General features: G+C 32.9%; 1 protein-coding gene and 2 long non-coding RNA genes across 4 annotated transcripts in view; all 3 read left to right on the forward strand.

The window, feature by feature from the left end:
* The window catches only part of LOC149033098 (uncharacterized), a 28844-nt gene extending 7009 nt beyond the window's left edge, over positions 1-21835 (forward strand). The window contains exons 2-3 of the long non-coding RNA XR_016176038.1: positions 19071-19375; positions 19465-21835. This is a non-coding gene — a long non-coding RNA (uncharacterized LOC149033098). The remainder of the gene's footprint in view (positions 1-19070; positions 19376-19464) is intronic.
* LOC149033099 (uncharacterized) lies at positions 17049-19062 on the forward strand. The gene is made up of 3 exons (XR_016176037.1): positions 17049-17064; positions 17198-17285; positions 17444-19062. It is a non-coding gene; the product is annotated as an uncharacterized LOC149033099 (long non-coding RNA).
* Positions 21836-21951: 116 nt separating the features above from the next.
* LOC149033100 (uncharacterized) overlaps positions 21952-24646 on the forward strand; it is a 97908-nt gene continuing 95213 nt past the window's right edge. For both annotated transcript variants that reach the window (XM_089170750.1, XM_089170749.1), the window contains exon 1: positions 21952-22719. In XM_089170750.1, the coding sequence (XP_089026876.1) occupies positions 22528-22719 (192 nt within the window). In that variant the 5' untranslated portion in view covers positions 21952-22527. The remainder of the gene's footprint in view (positions 22720-24646) is intronic.

The raw sequence follows: 24646 nt of genomic DNA on the forward strand, positions 1-24646 counted from the left end.
TTTTTTTTGGCGAGTAAGATTTTTCGTACGTACGTACAACGTCCTACTCCGAACTAGTTCGTTGATACATATATATAATACATTTAAGTAAATGTGTAAATAAGTGTGTGTGTGTGTGTGTGCGTGCGTAGCATGCAAGTCCCTCTTTTCGTCTGATCCTCGACACCAAGCTAAGAAAGAGGACGACCCGTGTTGGTATACGTGTATGGCGGCCGGTAAACAAGAGGGGCAGGTGGAAAAGGTTGTGCAACCTGTTGCTTCGTTGCTGGAACGAGGGACGAAACGGTAGGATGAGAAAGAGAGAGAGAGAGAGAGGGAGTCGTTCGGCTTTTGCTCGCGGCTCGGCATGAGACGTCGACGATGCGCACACCACTGAAGGAAACACATTCTGGCCTTTGGCTATGGCAATCACAATGGGGCGAGAGACTTTACCCTCTTCTTCTTCTTCTTCTCCTTCTTCACTATTCTATCTTTATCTTTCTCTTTCTGCACTTTTAGCTTCTTCTTTTGGATGCTTCTGATGTTGCTTCTTCGTCTTCGTCATCATCATCATCATCTTCTGCTTCTTCTTCTTCTTCTTCTTCGTTTTCATCGTCATCTTCATCTTCATCTTCATCTTCTTCATCTTCATCTTCATGTTCTTTCTTCTTCTTGTTCTTGTTCCTCTTGTTCATGTTCTTTTACTGCTGCCGCTACTCTTCTTCTTCTTCTTCTTCCTCCTGCCGTAGATCTTCTTCCTCAGCGAACATCATCCCCGCCTCCCTCTTTCCTTGGACGCGTCGTACCCTCAGGACGCGATCCCGATCTGACGCGATTTGCATAATTCCGGTATCTCCGCCCAGACGTTCAGCTGCTCAATTATTAGCTGGAATTTAAGACGTGTTTAAGAAAATAGCTCGAGACTCGACTTTGGCTTTTCGCTTCTGCCGATTCGAAAGAGCTTGCTTGTCTTATCTTATTATTATTATGATTATTATTATTCATTTTGTATTTTTTTTTTAATTTTCTTACTTAAATTCTATTTAGAAATTTAAATGAAAAATCGCATTATTAAAGTCGTCGTCATCAATCGATGTCTAAGAAATAACCGATAAAACCTGCCTTGTTTAATTAACAATTGCCGTCATATTACCGATCAAACGTATACTCGTAACCTTATCACGAAACATGTTTTTATCGAGTTCTCGACGATACGGTAACGAGGTACTACACCCATACTTACGGATGTCTGCTACGAACTATTATTCTTTTCGCTCCAGATTTTCTTTATAACGATCTACTGATTTAATAGCTTGTTACTTGATTTAAATATCTACGCTTCGTTACCCAGCCAACGACTGTATCTATCATAGGCTAGTCTCGATAATACTTACTGCTTCGATTTTAAACCAAAAAAGAAAAAAAAAAGAAAAGAAAAAGAAAGACCTCTAACTGGATTTGTACTTATCTATAGTTAAAGTAATCTAGAAGAAAACGCCTTTGGTTGCGTGTCGTTAAATTAACGAGGGCCCATTGTTAATCGGTTAATCAAATGAAAAACATTCAAAAGAAAACAAAATTATGATACGTTCAAATTGAAATGAGTTACGAGTAGGAATTCAACGGTAATATTGAAAAGGTGTCATTTTCTTTTAACTATAAGAATTTGCTTCCCATTGCCTCGTTGAAAATGCACCCTTAAGCTGTAAAGAAAAAAAAGGGAAAGAGAATATGTTAAAGAAAAGGGCGAGGCATAGCACATCGCATGGCATCGCATCGCATCGCATCGCATCGGATCGCATCGGATCGCATCGGTGTGCTCTCTTTTAAAGGCGTTGGGCGTTCACCCCGACCTCGCCATCCCGGTGCAACTGGTTCGAATGCATATTGCAATAGTGCAGAGGTGCACTACTGGTAGCAGCGCCCCTCCTCATCCTTTAGCTTTTTCACCCCCACTCTTTTCTCATTCCTATCTCACTCTTTCTCTCTCTTTCTTCGCATACTCTCGCCTAATGGAGCTCGCAGCGACATATACAGGCACCAAACCTCGTCCTGGCAAGCTGTTGCTGTTGCTGCTGTAGCTGCTGCTGCTGCTGCTGCTGCTGCTCGTGGGCATTTTGACATTTACTACCCGACCTGCTACTACTACCGTCTCTCGGTCTTTCGCAGAAACGATGCTACTTACTCCTCTTTGGTATCGACGAACCGATACGAAACGAGCTGTGCGTGCCACCGATATCTTCTCTACTCACTCTTCTTTTTATCTTTAATCGAAAAGAATGAAAGAGAGGGAATAAAAAAGTATCATCGTTGTTCGAAAGAAAAAAAGAAATAAATAACGAATAATATTTTTTCTTTCTTCACTGTTAACATTAAAGCTACTTTCCAAATGTGGGCGTAGATAAAAGAAAAAATAAATTTATAGGTATACCGTAAAAGAAACTTCTTAGATCAGAATGTATTGTTTACAAATTTTCTATACGTTTTCTCGTTGTCATCGACGACGAGTGGCACGCACCCAGGTATTTAAAAAGCAACGATCATTGACGAGACACAAACTAACGAGAGTGTTAGAAAGAGAGAGAGAGAGAGTTTAACTTAGGCTTATCATCGTCGTAGCATAAAACAAACTCCTACTCCTCTCTCCTCGTTTTTCGAACAAAGGGCTTTTGTCTCATCTTAGCATAAATTTTCTTCCTTTTAACTTAACTTACACCGGTATTACGTGCCTCTTATTCTCTCCATTCCCTTTTTTTTCTTTCCACTCTCTCTCTCTCTCTCTCTCTCTTTCTATCTTTTAATTTTTGTTCTTCTTTTCATTTGCACTGCCTTTTCCTTTACCTGTACACATCTCTACCGTTGATTGCCCACACCAAGGTGGTTACAATTTCTTAGTTTACTCTCTCTCTCTCTCTGTCTCACGCTAATGGATAAGAAAAGGGGATGCAGTCTTGGTGGTGGTAGTAGTAGCAGCAGCCGCCTCTAAGGATTATCGCATAACAGAAGCGAAGGAAACCCGATGGTGGGTGGAGGAAACGAGTTACCCATTAATGGTACGGTACGTTCCGCCGATAGGCCGGCTTTTGTTTTATCGATACAATTGCATACCGTGAACGAGAAGAAAAAGAGAGTGAAAAGAGATCTTTCTCTCTCTCTCTCTCTCTCTCTTTTGAGTAAGAGAGAGAGAGAACACGCAAAACCCGTGTGCCGTACTAGCGCGTAATGGATGCTCGCCCGATGCACACGTGGCTGCCGCCACTGATGCCGACGATAAAACCGGTATTGATCTTCGAACTTGCCGCATAATACACACTCCTACCCCTTTTTCTTTTCTATCTCTGTCGATTCGAATACATTTGCTAGATTTTTTTCTTCCCTTTTTTTTTCGCCGTTTAATTTAATTTCTTCCTCTTGATAAGTTTAGGTGTGATCTGCACACATGATATTTTTTTTTGGAGAGGGGGAAGTCTGATCCAAACCCAAAACCCAAATCTAAAAGCCCAAGAACCCAAAAGTATTTTAAATGTTGTAAGAAAAAAAAACAACAACAAGGATGCTGTTAGAAATCATGATTCTTCTTTTTTTTTTTTTTTTACAATGTGGTAGTTAAGTACTTAAGTATCGGTACGCATGCCTCCAGCGGTTCTGTATTTTTTTTTCTTTTTTTTTTTCTTTTCGCCCCCTCGACGAAAAGAAGCCCAAAAAAGAAGAAAGTTTCGCAGCAATTAACGGCTACGAGAAATTTACATAAGTCGGCGATCTGCAAGGATAAATGAGCGGTAGAAGTTACATATATACACGTGCGCTAAAGAAGAAAATGAACTTTTGAATTAAAGCACAATCGCGTAAATCTTCTGACTCGTCGTTAAGAAAAAAAAAAAAAAAAAGAAATAACAAACAAATAGAAACAAAGGGAACAAGTTTTATGCGTTTTCACATCTTTACATTTTAATCAACCATCGTTTATATTTTTCTTTTTTTGGTCAAGTAAATTGAATTTTATATAACAAATCTCACTTCAAATTTATAACTAAATTGTCTTTTGATTTTACGTTCAAACTGATTAACGTTGAAGTTCGTTGTTTTATTAGTTTGTCCAAATTGTGAAAAAGAAAATTAAAAAAGATAGATAAGAGAAGAAAGAAATGATAGTAAAAAAACAGTGTGAGGAAATACAAAGCAAACGAGAGTACTATATCGGAATGGAGTCACACATCGATTCCCCTACGGGCAAAATAAGAAACAGAGAAGTGGTGGGACCACCTTGCCGCAGGGTTTGTGAAAGATTGAAAGAAGCTTACCTTACGGAATGGTATACGTTTCTACCTACCGCGGTTGAGCTGATTGCGAAAATAAACATTCATTATTGTAATTACTTTCTGCGACGTGGGCCACGATCTTCTCGATGCCTGACGTGACTTGGTTGTAGAAAGAAAGAAATAAAGGAAAAGAAGGAATGAAAGAAAAGAGTAGGTGGTACGAGAAAGAGAGAAAGAGAGAGAGAAAGAGGACAATCTGTATATCTGTAACGAGAGTTTCATTGAAATGGTCGACGTCGTCGTCGTTGTCTTCGTATTTGTTGTTGTACCCGTGACGGGGTTTAATTACAAAGTCGAACCGACGATTCCTTCATTAGCAAAAAGGAATCGCGAGTTGATACGGCTAAGTAAGTAAAACGAATCCTCGTTTGCATCCACGAACGTTCGTTCTCTCGTGATTGAACGTCTTCTCTTACGAAAAAAAGAGAGAGAGAGAGAGAAAAAAAAAGAAGGAAAGAGATAGGAGATGGAAAAAGAACACGAAGGGAAGAAAAAAAAATATTGAACGATTCCGTCTCTCTCTTTGATCAATCCTGATAAATCCTTTAACTTTCTCTTTCTATTTTTTTCTTGCATAAAGGAAGAAGACATTCATTGAAATATTTGTTCTTTTTTTCCACTTAATTCAAAAATCGATTGATTAATTTCGATTCAATAGATAGAAGGGCAGATATATAAGTATGTAGAAACATTTAGAAATTCGTTGTGCTTTCAACGTAGTGTGTGTATAACGAGAAAGGAGTGAGAAATTATTAGTACGATCATTCAGGATTAAAAGCGGAACGAAGTTATTCACGAGCGTCTCGAATTACACGAGACAAAATGCTTTTCCATTATGTCGTATCAGTGTTGGGCGGATATTTCATTCGATGAAATATTACAACGATTATTATTGACATATATTTTTTTTTTTATTTTATCAATCGTAATAAAACGATTTAATTTAATGAAATTAATTTATATAATTATTAACACGAATAAAATTGAAAGTAATAATTATTTTCATCTAGATGTGTAATGAATATTTCTTCTTCCCATACATATGCAATCGAACATATCAAGCATATACTTTCCACTTGACTAAATTACAAAATCATTAGATGGTTAAATTCATATAACGCGTATGGAAAGATCGAGATATGGAAGACGATTAAAACAAAAAAAAAAAAAAAGGGAAAGAAAGGGAGAAAAAATGAACAAAAACAAAAAGAGCAAAAAAAAAATACATCGGACGTGGTCAAGATGCCGGCATCTCTTTTGCATGTATAATAACGGCCTCGGCTTTTGGTGCTCACGTCGAATACGTTCTGACGGATGAGACTCTTAACAGTGTAGTGCACCACCAAACCCCAACCTTCGAGCGACATTCTTCTCGAACGAGTATAATCAAGATCGACGGTCCGTGCAATTAAAAAAGAGAGCCATCGAGGGCTTGCTGAACCGTACTACTACTACTACTACTCTTAAATCTTATTTCTGGTCAGGAAGGAAGAGACAACGAACAGATTCGTGAGAAAGAAAAAGAGACAGAAAGAGAAGAGTTGGGAGGAAAGTTTGAAGATTCGAGAAAGAGAGAGAGAGAGAGAGAGAGAGAGAGAGAATGTGCTCGCGAGTTTGGATCGGACGGATAAAACGTCGTCTGGCGTGCACACTGCAGTGAATTAATTATCACCTGTGGGCCTCGTGTTCGTACTTTTAATCTGGGGTTAGGGTGGGGTTGGGGGGCCCTGCCAGGATCCCAACCTCATCCTACCCCTCTCGTTTCCACTTATAAAACGTTCGTCGTGCTGCAGTATTTCACGCCTGCCCACGCGTGCCCTTATGCCAATGCGAGAGGAAGGAAAGATAGAAGGAACAGTGATGGTGGTGGTGGTGGTTGTGGTCGTGTGACGATGATATTGCCGATGTTAGTACTGGTACTGGGTATCAAAAAGGTCCTCGGAGACAGAATTGGAGAAAGAGAGAAAGGACTGAGAGAGAGAGAGAGAGAGAGAGAGAGAGAGAGAAAGAGAGAGAGCAAGTTCTACCGAATGGGGTTTACCGTGTTGTGTCCTTCCTCTTTCAATTGGAGAAAGGAGTCCTCGTGCTTAACGCAGGTGCATCGGAGGACTCCTTCGAGAAGAACTCCCCTTCTACGTTTTGCTCGAAATGGCAGTAATATCGTACGGTTATGCTCCGAGTTAATGCGTTGGCCGACAGGATACGGTAGAGTATGTTTGTGGCTGGTGTCGCATGTACGTTTGCCCTCTCTCTTACTTCTTCCCCCTTTTCTCTTTCTCTTTCTTTCTTTCTTTCTTTCTTTCTCTATTACTGTCTTTTTCTCGTGGTCTCTATGTCGCCGCTCGTGTAAACGCGTTGTCCTCGGTACCACGGTCAGAGGATTATCCTCTCTTCTTCTTCTTCTTTTCTTTTCTTTCTTTCTTTCTTTCAAAGTCTACACGATATCGGATTCTTCGGATCTGTCGATCCGTATCTATCCTGCGTGCGTGCGTGCGTGCATGCGTACTTAACTCGATGGGGAAAATTTAGTTATATGCAAATACACGAGAAAACTACACGAATTATTTTATTTTTATCTTCTATCGGCAATTATTAGGTTCTACAGGAAAAGTTCTGTCCGTTTTTAGAATGTAATAAAAGTAATCAATTTTCATTCGAGTTTCGGTTCGGTCAGTTAAACGACTCAATTTTTCGTTCACGAATACTACAAATATTTCTATGATGTAATCAAAACGAAATTGGAAATGTCGATGAAAGGTAAAGAATGTTTGTTTTGACATATAAATTGGTTTGTGGTATTGAAACTGTTCTGTAATACACGTTGAAAATGAGAATGATTTATCGATTCGATAGAAAATGCGTCCAACCGAAAAGTGACACCTCGTTTTAAAACTTGCGTTGGGATTGGAATAGAAAAAGAAGAAAGAAAAAATAAACAAGAAAAAATCAATAATCTCGCAGGGACGTACTTCTATGGCACTATGAACATTCTTCTCGTGCAAAAGTTAACTAAGAATGTCGCTTTACCGGTCTTTCCCTATCGTAAAGGCGGTTTCTGCGTTTGAATCTCTTGATGTATATTTACACATAAACTCGATATCTCGTTACTCGGATAACCTGGTCCTAATGACGGAATCAATTATCAGAACAATTTTCAAACTAACGATTTACGCAGAGTTCTTCCATTCAGGTTATTTTACTATCATTTCAAATCTATATGTAACATTTCCCGCGCAAAATCTTTTTTCTTAGATCACGTTCTTTCGTAGATCACGTTATGGTACCCCGTGTTGATTTATTCGAGACCACGGTAAATCACGTCGGTGTCGAACGTAAACGAATGTGCGCATTGTCTCTCTTCGTATATTCCCTGCGCGAACTTGCTTGAGTAGCGCATTGCCAAGCGTTAGAGAAGCCCACGTGTATACGTGTGTAAGTTTAAACGTGAGATAAAGAAAGAAAGAAAGATAGAAAGAGTAAAAGAACAGATACGGGAGAAAGAGAATAGATAGAAAAGGATGGTGAATTCGCGCGATACCGATTTCATGTAAGCAAAGCCAATCGTATAGATCGCAGCAATTAATCTCATCGTGAAAACGGCCGGTCCCTGTGCGCGCTCGAGTTTCGACGAAGAAATTTACATCGACTCGCATTAACCTCTCTCCTCTCTCCCTCATCCTCCTCCTTTCAACTTTTCTCTTACTTGGGGAAGTTACCTACTATTATTTGTAGCAAGTTTCGTTTAAGTAAAAAGAGATAGATCGAAAAAATTGATAAGGGAATTGCCATTGTAATTAGATTCTTTTTATCTCATTCTCCCTCACTCTCTCTCTTTACTCAGACAAAATGCCGCTACGATTTGTATGTATATAAATGTATATAGGGCATTAAAAGTCAAATCGATCACATTTAAACCCGACCCCTTCCGATTTTACTGAAACTTTTTTATCATATATAATATAAAAAAAATTTAAGAATTGTTACAGATTATGGCTACTAAAATTCTGGAGTGGCAGCTATATGAAAGATTACGTTGCGTAATTTTTTTAATTCTCCCCTTTTCTGATCAAGCTTTGTACAGATGATATTTCGCATATCCTAAATTTTTTTCTCGTATCATAGAAACAAGCAAAATAAAATAATTACCTTTTGGAGATGTCTCTCAAAAATACTGTATATGAATAAAAAAACAAGTAGATCAATTAAAGTCTGATATCTGAAACACAGAAATATTAATAAATTAAACATTTTATAAACAAACATATTTGAAATCTTTTGTAAACCTGTGCAAATATTGAATGTTATATTTATTATGGACTTGTAATATATATAATTCATATTTAATGTTTATGTGTGTGTGTGCCTTCAGAAATGCCATTATACATATATCAAATGGAGGAAAATCAAAAAGGTTTGTTGTTAAATCCAACGAAGATCACCTGAAACAAAAAGAAAACTATATTAATTATAGAATCAAGTGAGATAAAATAGCCTAACATGTGAATCGTCCAATTCGCAGATGCACTTTTCAAATTGAATTCCCTATTTACTTTTATCAAATATCTATTTACCGTTGCAATGAAATTAAATTTAAACGCGTGATTTTACATTTACAAAAAATAAAAAAAAAATAAAAAAGTAAAAATACAAATATTAAGTTAGCAAAAAAATAATATCTATTAATTATTATAGAATATTTTTAAGCAACTTTATATACAAAAGAAAAATTGCAAATTTAATAAAATACGATCACAATTAAAAATCTCAAAGACAAAAAAAAAGAGAGATTACTTTAATATTCAAAAAATGATAATTAGGCTTCAAAATAAATTAATAAGGGAATTTAAATTTTTTGACTCGAACAAACTAAACACATATGCATCTTTTAGACGATATAGACACGAATTTGGTGTCTCAAGGAGATGGAATGGTCCATCATCTCCAATTACAACTAAAAATTAGTGACGAGCAAAAAAGTAAAACAATAAAATATAAAATATGACTAGAGAGCCATTCTCTAAAGGTTCGAACTTGTTGTTGAACCTTTGAAAATAACTCAATAGCCTCAGTAGTTGCCCTCTTGAGCCACAATTAAGTGGGGGCCTCTTCAGCATTAAGCCTCTTCTTTCTTCATTTCATGAAAACTGCATTTGGACATTTCCTACGTTAGAGCAAAATAAGATCTTTCATAGTAATTTTGCAAATCAACTCGTACTTTGTTATGATTCTATTTCTCAATGATAACAAAATTAATTTACATTTCGCGTTCACTTTTCTAACTCGTGGACCATCAATGAACTTGGAGTTCATTGATACATACACGAAAAAATTTAATGAAATGTCCAAGCAGATAATAATTTCCCTCGATGACCTAATAACACTTCGCACTTTTAACGTCTAGTAATAAAATCGAATTGAAATAAAAAGTGCAATAAATGTAATGCATTTTCTTGCAATACTTTCATTTCATTAATATGTTATATTTAATTATATCAAACATTTGTAGCTGTAAGATAAAATCACGATAGTGCGTAGTGCTAATCCTGAAATACTTAAAACTAAGTATCAAATACATCAAAGAATTTGCGAATTTGATTCGATTCTATCTCGTTCGAGATAAAATCAAAGTAGAAATATATCCTTCAAATGGTTGCAAATACCTTTGAATCATGATACATAATAAAGATCACAGAATAGTCACAAAATAAATTAACAAATCAAGCATAATATAGAATGAGATGATAAAATTTTGTAACAATTCTGTATAAACCAGGAGGCGGAATTTCCACTCCGGAGTGAAAGCAAGAAGTCTAATGCCTTTCCTGGATCCTACCTACTTAAAATTAAAGTTTTCACATTCATTCAGAGAAGTATGCTACCTGCCTGCCTATTACCCATATTTTTACCCATTTTAAGAAAAATCATACATACCCACCCACTCACTCCACGGTTCTCACACATACCACCAGGGTGCAAAAGCCTAAACTAGAGAGCATGCCCCGGGGCACCTCCGACACCCTAGTTCAACCACGTTTTCTAAACTTATATGCTAATGGGTATACGTACGTTTTGCTGTAATCGACTGCCAAGGCTAATGATTATTGCATAAAAAACTAAAACAAAAATACAAGTATACACTAGTATATTTATATGCATACTAGTAATATACAAGTATATCAAAGTTTCCACAAATAAATGCAGTAACTCTACTATGTAAACGATTATAAAAAAAATTAGAAATATTTAATATAAATATAAGAATGAAGATAGATATGTAGAAGTAATGCTTTAAGTATTTAATGATGTATTAAATGAATAAAAAATATCGCGAAACGATGTACAATACACACTACCTAATACGCACACACAGGTGTAAAGTACATCGTGCAATCACTAGCACAATAACAGCCGCCAATAGGGGAAAAAACTAAAACTAAACCCACGCTAACTGTTTCTCACCCATACGTGTAACACCTGGGCACACGCATAGATGAGAACGCAGAAAGTATGGGGGGAGAAACGGGAGATTAGTATATTAGAAGCTGAAAATCCTGATCTAAAAAATATGATTAACACATAAACACATAAATACATTTGTATAAAAATTCATCTAAACGGGCTAAGGACTCTACAAGTCATTTGGTGAATAATGACTTAAACAAGCGAATGAAAAAAAAAAGTTACCCCATATGAAACAATTATAGTTTCGAGGTAAGGATGTATTAAAAGACTCTACAATGATGATGGATATTTTTTGCAAACCTCGGACGACTCCTTTCATTAAGTTGGCCGTTCTAATGAAAGAACTGGGCTTTAAGCCGCCACTTAACTGCCAAAGTCTATCCGTCGCGAATAAGTTTGTCTTCTTGCTCATTTATTAACAATATCGAAGTATATATTATTTATTTAATATCAATAGATTATTCTCGATTAGATAAACTATGTACGAAGCAATGCATGTAAGACATTTATTACATACTTTTAACACGTAATAAAAAAGAGAGTGCATTTATTAATTGCATTATAAATTAAATGAATTTAACCGATGAGACAAGAAAACCTATCCTGAACTAATAATAAAACATACAATAAAACATATAATAAAATATACAATTTTCATGAGTAACTCCTAAAAAGGAATTACTCATGTGCTCGTCAATAATTTATTTAAATAATTACAACCAGTAACTCGTGCCGATTTGGACCTTTCATCCTCGGCATGATTGAGCACTGGAGGGACTTTAAATAAAAACTCACGGTTTAAGAAGTTCTGCGATGGCTCCAAAACACTCCTACTTCGCAGCAAGTATTGTATCAACAAAAGTCCATCGAAGATTCATCAAAGAGCCATCGAATAATTCATTCAACATCTTTGAAAGGAAGAGAATCCATGGTTTCATCTGCAAAATAAAATAGAAAAAACGATAAGTTATCTGGAATATTATCCAAAATCATGTTAAAATAAAATCGAATAAAAATGAATACTTACAATGCATTCCAATGGGACGAAGCTCAATGGCATCACGGTGATGCACACCTCGCGTGAATCTAATAACGCGGTATAAACGAAAATAAGAAACTATAGATGAGTTTCTTATCGCGAATCCGAAATTTTATTATACGACGAACAACACTGACTCTAATTCGCGTTTGATTTTAACTTATTACTCGCCCGATCACTGATTCTAAACTGCACTAATTCAAAGACTGCATTGCTCGCAGTCAAATGCAAGAACAAAAATTTCACTCCCGGTCACTTCACATGAGCCATACGTGCACGATTGCAATCTGAAACTGAAATAAAAAACAATACTATTAATATCATTACTATTACAGAAAATCATTAAAATTTTTAAGGAATTATTTAATAAAAAAATATACTCACTTTAAATCTTTATTGATGAAGGCACAATGGGTCTCCTATCCTTAGGATTATGATGACAATGCACAAATAATGACTATAAAACTACATTAAATGCAATTAATTCAATTAACACTAGATTTATGGACCGAGCAAATGTGATTCATTTCAAACTTTTTTGTTACATATATATATAAAATAGAAATATTTTAATAAGTTGTAATTTAATAAAATTTAAATTTAATTAATTTTAAAATAGAATATTTTTTAAAAATATATATTAATTTTTAATGCTGTAATGAAATATGCATAAATATTAATTCCTCTCCTCTATCCACTTTTATATTTAAACAATGTTTGTAAATTTTAAAAAAATAGTGAACAAATCTAGTGTTAAACGAATTTCTAAATGAATTTAATTAATAAAATGTGAATACCATTCCAACGATGATCTGAAACACAAATAAAAATAAAATTATATAAATCATTGTTATATAAAAATTACTATAGTTATTGAGAAAATGTTTAATACAAAAATTGACTTACGTTTATTCTCCATTGATGAATGCACGATGGGTCTCCTACCCTTAGGATGACGATGAGCACATGTTTAAACCGAATAAAAGAAACTTGCGAGTTTCTTAACCGAGCAAACGAAACTTTAACATGCGACGATCAACACTGAATCTACTTGTCGACTTTTTTATATTTTATTTTAACCCGATGCAACACACGAGAACCTCATTGCCTACGCGCTCGATTGCAATGATTTTCTGAAACATTACAAGAAAAAGAACAATTAATATCATTGTCGTAATAAAAATCGATTTAAATTGTCATAGAAATGTTTAATAGTAAAATATACTTACTTTTAGTCTTCGTTGATGACTGCAGGATGGGTATCCTACCCTTAGGATGACGATGTATAAAATAAAATTAAATAAAAAGTCTGAAAAGCTGAAACATACTAAAGATTATATTACAATATTTCCTGTAAATCATTTCTGAAGGCAGGGCACACATTAAAACCCTTGAATATTTTTGATAGAATGGTATTCAATGGTAAATAGAAAGAAATAATTTAATAATCTATGAGAATTGACATAATTAAAAGTTAAAGTTATGAAATATTTGTGAAATTGATCAAAGTATGCAACTATTTGCTTGCAATATTACATATCAAGTATGTAATGTTAGTATAAATATTAATTAAAAATCTTTAAAGTTGTCTTAATAAAACAGTAATTGTATCAGCAAACTCAATAAAGAGTAACATAAAAAATAACCCAGATTTTATACCATTCTATGCAATGAAAAACTTTTTTAAACTATTAAAATCAAAAAGATAACGTTAGAAATAAAATTATTAAATAATTTAATACGCTTTATTTTCGTTGATGTTGTCTCGTTGAAAGATAGAAGGCGAATAAGAAGTACGTTACTACGTAACCTTGGTAGAGGAGATCTCGGTAGTGTCGAACGCTCGGCTATTATATCTACGTTATCGGCTGTTTACGTTTTGTCGTCGGAAATTCGACGAAGAAAATTCCTCGAGAAATTTCTGGAAATAAAAATACACATTTATAATAACCTATATGTCGAGTGTATTGTTTTCTTATTCTTCCTCTCTCTCTCTCTCTCTCACTCCTTCTCTCTCACTCTTTATGTAGTATTTCTATATGCTTATATGCTTATATTTAAAAAAAAAATAATGCTCACCTCGCCGTATATGGAGAAGATGAAAAAAGTTGCCACAAGGTTAAAATATTAGTGAATTCGTGTTATAACTCTTCCCATGTTAAGAAAACTAAAAGAAAGTAAAATATGAAAACACATATAAAAATTATGCATGTAGTATGCATTTGATATATAACATTCGTTATATATCATTTAATATATAACAGGAAGGTGTACATTAAAATAATAATTGAAACAATTACCTGAAATTAACGGGATAACAAAATCCACTGCAACAAGTATACAGATGACCGATTAAAAAATTCGAAAGATTCGCCATATTGATGTGCATATAACAGGCGCGAAAATACTGCATGCGCGAAAATGATGCGCAGTAGATCTTCTTTCCATCTATAATAAAAACAAATTTCGAATGATTAAAAATACGATATAGGACCACAAAAATTGTCAAAATATACTTAAAAAATCAAAATTGATTCTTACATCCTTTATATATTATAATAGGAAGGTGTAAATCTTACAAAATATCTATTAATTACCTGATCTTAACGGGACGATGACACTCCGATGTGTTCTCCACAAATGACGCCATGAAACTGAAGAATTCGGACGAAAGCTTGGCTGTGATTGGCTAATTCATTTTTGTGAACATGAAAAGGGTCATCACAGCTTCTTACACGGACAGAATCTGACCTTCTTCATGACCACGCTGGTCAAACTACATATGATAATTTATTTATTAAATAAATTAAAAATCATTTCTATTTTTCTAATAAATGTACACATAACTTATAAATATTCTAAAAATAATAAATTGAATAAAGACAATATAGACATTACAAAAACTTTGTTGTTTTGCACAAAAGAACAAAATCGTATAGAAGAGAATTGTCGATATAAAAATGTCTAATATGAAAGAATAAATTCCTAAAATTTGTATTGGTAAAGAATCCTTACAATTTAAATTCTTTCAGAGATGCAGAAGATGTAAATTGTTTCAAAAATATTTACAATATCGTTTATACACGATTCACACGAAGATTATTTCACATGATTTTCTATGCTATAAGATACTACATTCTCTTTATTCTATTCATTATTTTTAGAATAATTACGAATAACGTGTACATTTTATTTGTAATCGAAAAAAGTAACATAAATTTATAACATATCAAAATTGTTTTCTATTTAATGTATGTTAAAACATATGAAATGTTTAAACCAATGTATATGCATAGAAACAATCTGCAATGTAATTAGAGAATATTAGAATGATAAAATAATTGTTAAATAATTAATATAAGTGCATTTTGTTATCTAATAACTTATTACATATGATCTATGTACCTTTCCCTTCAAGATTCACCTTTTAACTCAGGCATTATCCTCTGTGAAAATGCTTTTATTCAATGTTGGTTATTATTTTCCAAATGTTGTCCATGTATGCAACACAAAACACATTCAAAATAAAGAAAAATTTAGATTAAAACTCTCTAATTTTTATACTATTTTCACTATAAACAATACTTTACACACTTTACTTGTAAATATTATAAAAATAATGAATAGAATAAAAAAAGAATGCATAATAAAAACATTATCTCATTGCACACGAGAAAACAACCATATAGAAGAGAAACTTTGTCAAAGCAATTTGTAAAACAATTGACAATCTATCGCTTGCCACCCGTATAAAAATAAATCTCTACTATAAAGGTGTATTTTTACATTATCGATACAAATAATAGGGACTTTTTTACTGTTGGCAAGCGATAGATTGTCATTTGTTTTACATATTTCTTTAAGAAGGTTTCTCTTCTACATGACTGTTTTCTCGTATGCAATAAGATAATGTTTTTATTATGCATTCTTTTTTTATTCTATTCATTATTTTTATAATATTTACAAGTAAAGTGTGTAAAGTATTGTTTATAGTGAAAATAGTATAAAAATTAGAGAGTTTTAATCTAAATTTTTCTTTATTTTGAATGTGTTTTGTGTTGCATACATGGACAACATTTGGAAAATAATAACCAACATTGAATAAAAGCATTTTCACAGAGGATAATGCCTGAGTTAAAAGGTGAATCTTGAAGGGAAAGGTACATAGATCATATGTAATAAGTTATTAGATAACAAAATGCACTTATATTAATTATTTAACAATTATTTTATCATTCTAATATTCTCTAATTACATTGCAGATTGTTTCTATGCATATACATTGGTTTAAACATTTCATATGTTTTAACATACATTAAATAGAAAACAGTTTTGATATGTTATAAATTTATGTTACTTTTTTCGATTACAAATAAAATGTACACGTTATTCGTAATTATTCTAAAAATAATGAATAGAATAAAGAGAATGTAGTATCTTATAGCATAGAAAATCATGTGAAATAATCTTCGTGTGAATCGTGTATAAACGTTATTGTAAATATTTTTGAAACAATTTACATCTTATGCATCTCTGAAAGAATTTAAATTCTAAGGATTCTTTATCAATACAAATTTTGGGAATATATTCTTTCATATTAGACATTTTTATATCGACAATTCTCTTCTATACGATTTTGTTCTTTTGTGCAAAACAACAAAGTTTTTGTAATGTCTATATTGTCTTTATTCAATTTATTATTTTTAGAATATTTATAAGTTATGTGTACATTTATTAGAAAAATAGAAATGATTTTTAATTTATTTAATAAATAAATTATCATATGTAGTTTGACCAGCGTGGTCATGAAGAAGGTCAGATTCTGTCCGTGTAAGAAGCTGTGATGACCCTTTTCATGTTCACAAAAATGAATTAGCCAATCACAGCCAAGCTTTCGTCCGAATTCTTCAGTTTCATGGCGTCATTTGTGGAGAACACATCGGAGTGTCATCGTCCCGTTAAGATCAGGTAATTAATAGATATTTTGTAAGATTTACACCTTCCTATTATAATATATAAAGGATGTAAGAATCAATTTTGATTTTTTAAGTATATTTTGACAATTTTTGTGGTCCTATATCGTATTTTTAATCATTCGAAATTTGTTTTTATTATAGATGGAAAGAAGATCTACTGCGCATCATTTTCGCGCATGCAGTATTTTCGCGCCTGTTATATGCACATCAATATGGCGAATCTTTCGAATTTTTTAATCGGTCATCTGTATACTTGTTGCAGTGGATTTTGTTATCCCGTTAATTTCAGGTAATTGTTTCAATTATTATTTTAATGTACACCTTCCTGTTATATATTAAATGATATATAACGAATGTTATATATCAAATGCATACTACATGCATAATTTTTATATGTGTTTTCATATTTTACTTTCTTTTAGTTTTCTTAACATGGGAAGAGTTATAACACGAATTCACTAATATTTTAACCTTGTGGCAACTTTTTTCATCTTCTCCATATACGGCGAGGTGAGCATTATTTTTTTTTTAAATATAAGCATATAAGCATATAGAAATACTACATAAAGAGTGAGAGAGAAGGAGTGAGAGAGAGAGAGAGAGAGGAAGAATAAGAAAACAATACACTCGACATATAGGTTATTATAAATGTGTATTTTTATTTCCAGAAATTTCTCGAGGAATTTTCTTCGTCGAATTTCCGACGACAAAACGTAAACAGCCGATAACGTAGATATAATAGCCGAGCGTTCGACACTACCGAGATCTCCTCTACCAAGGTTACGTAGTAACGTACTTCTTATTCGCCTTCTATCTTTCAACGAGACAACATCAACGAAAATAAAGCGTATTAAATTATTTAATAATTTTATTTCTAACGTTATCTTTTTGATTTTAATAGTTTAAAAAGTTTTTCATTGCATAGAATGGTATAAAATCTGGGTTATTTTTTATGTTACTCTTTATTGAGTTTGCTGATACAATTACTGTTTTATTAAGACAACTTTAAAGATTTTTAATTAATATTTATACTAACATTACATACTTGATATGTAATATTGCAAGCAAATAGTTGCATACTTTGATCAATTTCACAAATATTTCATAACTTTAACTTTTAATTATGTCAATTCTCATAGATTATTAAATTATTTCTTTCTATTTACCATTGAATACCATTCTATCAAAAATATTCAAGGGTTTTAATGTGTGCCCTGCCTTCAGAAATGATTTACAGGAAATATTGTAATATAATCTTTAGTATGTTTCAGCTTTTCAGACTTTTTATTTAATTTTATTTTATACATCGTCATCCTAAGGGTAGGATACCCATCCTGCAGTCATCAACGAAGACTAAAAGTAAGTATATTTTACTATTAAACATTTCTATGACAATTTAAATCGATTTTTATTACGACAATGATATTAATTGTTCTTTTTCTTGTAATGTTTCAGAAAATCATTGCAATCGAGCGCGTAGGCAATGAGGTTCTCGTGTGTTGCATCGGGTTAAAATAAAATATAAAAAAGTCGACAAGTAGATTCAGTGTTGATCGTCGCATGTTAAAGTTTCGTTTGCTCGGTTAAGAAACTCGCAAGTTTCTTTTATTCGGTTTAAACATGTGCTCATCGTCATCCTAAGGGTAGGAGACCCATCGTGCATTCATCAATGGAGAATAAACGTAAGTCAATTTTTGTATTAAACATTTTCTCAATAACTATAGTAATTTTTATATAACAATGATTTATATAATTTTATTTTTATTTGTGTTTCAGATCATCGTTGGAATGGTATTCACATTTTATTAATTAAATTCATTTAGAAATTCGTTTAACACTAGATTTGTTCACTATTTTTTTAAAATTTACAAACATTGTTTAAATATAAAAGTGGATAGAGGAGAGGAATTAATATTTATGCATATTTCATTACAGCATTAAAAATTAATATATATTTTTAAAAAATATTCTATTTTAAAATTAATTAAATTTAAATTTTATTAAATTACAACTTATTAAAATATTTCTATTTTATATATATATGTAACAAAAAAGTTTGAAATGAATCACATTTGCTCGGTCCATAAATCTAGTGTTAATTGAATTAATTGCATTTAATGTAGTTTTATAGTCATTATTTGTGCATTGTCATCATAATCCTAAGGATAGGAGACCCATTGTGCCTTCATCAATAAAGATTTAAAGTGAGTATATTTTTTTATTAAATAATTCCTTAAAAATTTTAATGATTTTCTGTAATAGTAATGATATTAATAGTATTGTTTTTTATTTCAGTTTCAGATTGCAATCGTGCACGTATGGCTCATGTGAAGTGACCGGGAGTGAAATTTTTGTTCTTGCATTTGACTGCGAGCAATGCAGTCTTTGAATTAGTGCAGTTTAGAATCAGTGATCGGGCGAGTAATAAGTTAAAATCAAACGCGAATTAGAGTCAGTGTTGTTCGTCGTATAATAAAATTTCGGATTCGCGATAAGAAACTCATCTATAGTTTCTTATTTTCGTTTATACCGCGTTATTAGATTCACGCGAGGTGTGCATCACCGTGATGCCATTGAGCTTCGTCCCATTGGAATGCATTGTAAGTATTCATTTTTATTCGATTTTATTTTAACATGATTTTGGATAATATTCCAGATAACTTATCGTTTTTTCTATTTTATTTTGCAGATGAAACCATGGATTCTCTTCCTTTCAAAGATGTTGAATGAATTATTCGATGGCTCTTTGATGAATCTTCGATGGACTTTTGTTGATACAATACTTGCTGCGAAGTAGGAGTGTTTTGGAGCCATCGCAGAACTTCTTAAACCGTGAGTTTTTATTTAAAGTCCCTCCAGTGCTCAATCATGCCGAGGATGAAAGGTCCAAATCGGCACGAGTTACTGGTTGTAATTATTTAAATAAATTATTGACGAGCACATGAGTAATTCCTTTTTAGGAGTTACTCATGAAAATTGTATATTTTATTATATGTTTTATTGTATGTTTTATTATTAGTTCAGGATAGGTTTTCTTGTCTCATCGGTTAAATTCATTTAATTTATAATGCAATTAATAAATGCACTCTCTTTTTTATTACGTGTTAAAAGTATGTAATAAATGTCTTACATGCATTGCTTCGTACATAGTTTATCTAATCGAGAATAATCTATTGATATTAAATAAATAATATATACTTCGATATTGTTAATAAATGAGCAAGAAGACAAACTTATTCGCGACGGATAGACTTTGGCAGTTAAGTGGCGGCTTAAAGCCCAGTTCTTTCATTAGAACGGCCAACTTAATGAAAGGAGTCGTCCGAGGTTTGCAAAAAATATCCATCATCATTGTAGAGTCTTTTAATACATCCTTACCTCGAAACTATAATTGTTTCATATGGGGTAACTTTTTTTTTTTCATTCGCTTGTTTAAGTCATTATTCACCAAATGACTTGTAGAGTCCTTAGCCCGTTTAGATGAATTTTTATACAAATGTATTTATGTGTTTATGTGTTAATCATATTTTTTAGATCAGGATTTTCAGCTTCTAATATACTAATCTCCCGTTTCTCCCCCCATACTTTCTGCGTTCTCATCTATGCGTGTGCCCAGGTGTTACACGTATGGGTGAGAAACAGTTAGCGTGGGTTTAGTTTTAGTTTTTTCCCCTATTGGCGGCTGTTATTGTGCTAGTGATTGCACGATGTACTTTACACCTGTGTGTGCGTATTAGGTAGTGTGTATTGTACATCGTTTCGCGATATTTTTTATTCATTTAATACATCATTAAATACTTAAAGCATTACTTCTACATATCTATCTTCATTCTTATATTTATATTAAATATTTCTAATTTTTTTTATAATCGTTTACATAGTAGAGTTACTGCATTTATTTGTGGAAACTTTGATATACTTGTATATTACTAGTATGCATATAAATATACTAGTGTATACTTGTATTTTTGTTTTAGTTTTTTATGCAATAATCATTAGCCTTGGCAGTCGATTACAGCAAAACGTACGTATACCCATTAGCATATAAGTTTAGAAAACGTGGTTGAACTAGGGTGTCGGAGGTGCCCCGGGGCATGCTCTCTAGTTTAGGCTTTTGCACCCTGGTGGTATGTGTGAGAACCGTGGAGTGAGTGGGTGGGTATGTATGATTTTTCTTAAAATGGGTAAAAATATGGGTAATAGGCAGGCAGGTAGCATACTTCTCTGAATGAATGTGAAAACTTTAATTTTAAGTAGGTAGGATCCAGGAAAGGCATTAGACTTCTTGCTTTCACTCCGGAGTGGAAATTCCGCCTCCTGGTTTATACAGAATTGTTACAAAATTTTATCATCTCATTCTATATTATGCTTGATTTGTTAATTTATTTTGTGACTATTCTGTGATCTTTATTATGTATCATGATTCAAAGGTATTTGCAACCATTTGAAGGATATATTTCTACTTTGATTTTATCTCGAACGAGATAGAATCGAATCAAATTCGCAAATTCTTTGATGTATTTGATACTTAGTTTTAAGTATTTCAGGATTAGCACTACGCACTATCGTGATTTTATCTTACAGCTACAAATGTTTGATATAATTAAATATAACATATTAATGAAATGAAAGTATTGCAAGAAAATGCATTACATTTATTGCACTTTTTATTTCAATTCGATTTTATTACTAGACGTTAAAAGTGCGAAGTGTTATTAGGTCATCGAGGGAAATTATTATCTGCTTGGACATTTCATTAAATTTTTTCGTGTATGTATCAATGAACTCCAAGTTCATTGATGGTCCACGAGTTAGAAAAGTGAACGCGAAATGTAAATTAATTTTGTTATCATTGAGAAATAGAATCATAACAAAGTACGAGTTGATTTGCAAAATTACTATGAAAGATCTTATTTTGCTCTAACATAGGAAATGTCCAAATGCAGTTTTCATGAAATGAAGAAAGAAGAGGCTTAATGCTGAAGAGGCCCCCACTTAATTGTGGCTCAAGAGGGCAACTACTGAGGCTATTGAGTTATTTTCAAAGGTTCAACAACAAGTTCGAACCTTTAGAGAATGGCTCTCTAGTCATATTTTATATTTTATTGTTTTACTTTTGTGCTCGTCACTAATTTTTAGTTGTAATTGGAGATGATGGACCATTCCATCTCCTTGAGACACCAAATTCGTGTCTATATCGTCTAAAAGATGCATATGTGTTTAGTTTGTTCGAGTCAAAAAATTTAAATTCCCTTATTAATTTATTTTGAAGCCTAATTATCATTTTTTGAATATTAAAGTAATCTCTCTTTTTTTTTGTCTTTGAGATTTTTAATTGTGATCGTATTTTATTAAATTTGCAATTTTTCTTTTGTATATAAAGTTGCTTAAAAATATTCTATAATAATTAATAGATATTATTTTTTTGCTAACTTAATATTTGTATTTTTACTTTTTTATTTTTTTTTTATTTTTTGTAAATGTAAAATCACGCGTTTAAATTTAATTTCATTGCAACGGTAAATAGATATTTGATAAAAGTAAATAGGGAATTCAATTTGAAAAGTGCATCTGCGAATTGGACGATTCACATGTTAGGCTATTTTATCTCACTTGATTCTATAATTAATATAGTTTTCTTTTTGTTTCAGGTGATCTTCGTTGGATTTAACAACAAACCTTTTTGATTTTCCTCCATTTGATATATGTATAATGGCATTTCTGAAGGCACACACACACATAAACATTAAATATGAATTATATATATTACAAGTCCATAATAAATATAACATTCAATATTTGCACAGGTTTACAAAAGATTTCAAATATGTTTGTTTATAAAATGTTTAATTTATTAATATTTCTGTGTTTCAGATATCAGACTTTAATTGATCTACTTGTTTTTTTATTCATATACAGTATTTTTGAGAGACATCTCCAAAAGGTAATTATTTTATTTTGCTTGTTTCTATGATACGAGAAAAAAATTTAGGATATGCGAAATATCATCTGTACAAAGCTTGATCAGAAAAGGGGAGAATTAAAAACATTAGGCAACGTAATCTTTCATATAGCTGCTACTCCAGAATTTTAGTAGCCAAAAATCTGTAACAATTCTTAAATTTTTTTTATATTATATAAATCTCTTATATCTTTTTTGGCTTTTTTTTTATAATATTCAAGAATTCTCTTTTGTCGCTTAACTTTTTTTTCTTTATTTTCGAGAATACGTCATCTAGCATTTCTCGCTTTTCTAATAACCGTTTACATTAACCTGGTAAAAACGATGATGATTTACGTATTTGCGTAGTGATAGATACCTAGGCCGTTTGCTGTGTAACGAAGGTGCGTTTTAAATCTTCGAGATTCATGATATACGTTTTAATGTATGAGTACTTATGTATTATGTGTGTAGTAAACGTATACATGTATGTATGTCGAGCACCGCCTTGTTAATTAACCGCCGGAACTTCGAACACCATCCTCGCGTCCGTGTACGTCGTTCAACCGATTACTTATCCACATGTGTATACATCGATACTTTTTATAAACGTTTTAAAGAACCGATCGATCGATCAACTTAACCCAACACGATCTTCTTCATTTTTTTTTATTTTTTATTTCTTTTATTTTTTTTTGTTGTTGTCCTGTTTACATTACGAATTCATAATATCTTTCTATTCTTTTTTTTTCAAAAGATAACGGGGCTTCTCTTAAGAGTGACAAACGATTACAGATACTCGATAATTAGGTGTGGTAAATGTCCAACTGATCGGTATAATTGCTCGTTACGATTGAGAAGACCGAGATAAAGTGCAAAAAAGGGATGACAAAAGGAAAAAGAAAACCAATTATTCGAGTAAATGAAAAGTCGAACAACCATTTCTAGGTTAGGAAAGTCATGATTGTTCGTTCATTTGAATTTCTGTCTCCATCGATAATATGTGGACAAAGGGTAGAACAGGTTATTTTTTATTCTGACTTTGCTGTGTAACGAGGGCTATTTATTTCACTCCGGGCCATTAGCACCCGGTCTCGGCACTTTGGTTCGAGTTAACATCGGTGAGCGATGCATCCGGTCTCTTCTCGATCGGAAACGATCCAGGGCTACGATCATCTTTCCCTCTCTCTCTTTCTTATTAGTTCGTTCGTTCGTTCGTTCGTTTTTCTTCTTCTTCTTCTTCTTCTTTTTCATTTTGTTACCCTCCATGCTTCCTGGCCATTAACCGTTTCACCGAGATCACCGTCACGTAAGTACTTACCTGGGGTGAGGAAAGGGGGGTCTTTTCTCGTAGTAAATCGCCGATCGATCTTCGATCTCGATCCGCGATCGTGTCGGAACATTAGCTCGAAATTGCGCTATCCGTTTGACCCGGTGAGCACCGCGGGATCGATCGTCGTCGCGTCGATCATTCCTCTAGTTCCTCATTTTAAAACCAAATGCAATCGTAGTGTTAGTAACGAGTTTTCAAATGAAACTTATCTCAAATTGAATATTTCAATTTTAATTGTGTCAGAGTATTTGATTTCGTGTTTGATGGATTAATTCATTCGAAAAATAATGGATGACTCGATAGACTAAATTGTGCCTTGATCTTTAGTGATCCATCGAGGTAACCCGTTGGCTCGATTTAACCTGATCAAACATATATGTATACACCTACTTTTCTCTCTCTCTCTCTCTTTCTATCGTATACATCGAAAAACAAGGTTGCATTTTGAGGGTGAAGATGAAGACACGCGCAGTAAATAAATCTAATCTTCTCGCGGTGCGTACCATTTCTACTTCTGGTAACGGACGTCTTCTATCGAAAAATAACCGAGTACAAGGTAGATCTTGGCGTGTTCAAGAGAAATAGAAAGAAAGATGA

This window comes from Polistes dominula, unplaced genomic scaffold (genome assembly GCF_049000335.1).
Source record: "Polistes dominula isolate Pdom_NZ unplaced genomic scaffold, Pdom_raw_medaka contig_79, whole genome shotgun sequence".
Taxonomy (NCBI): domain Eukaryota; kingdom Metazoa; phylum Arthropoda; class Insecta; order Hymenoptera; family Vespidae; genus Polistes; species Polistes dominula.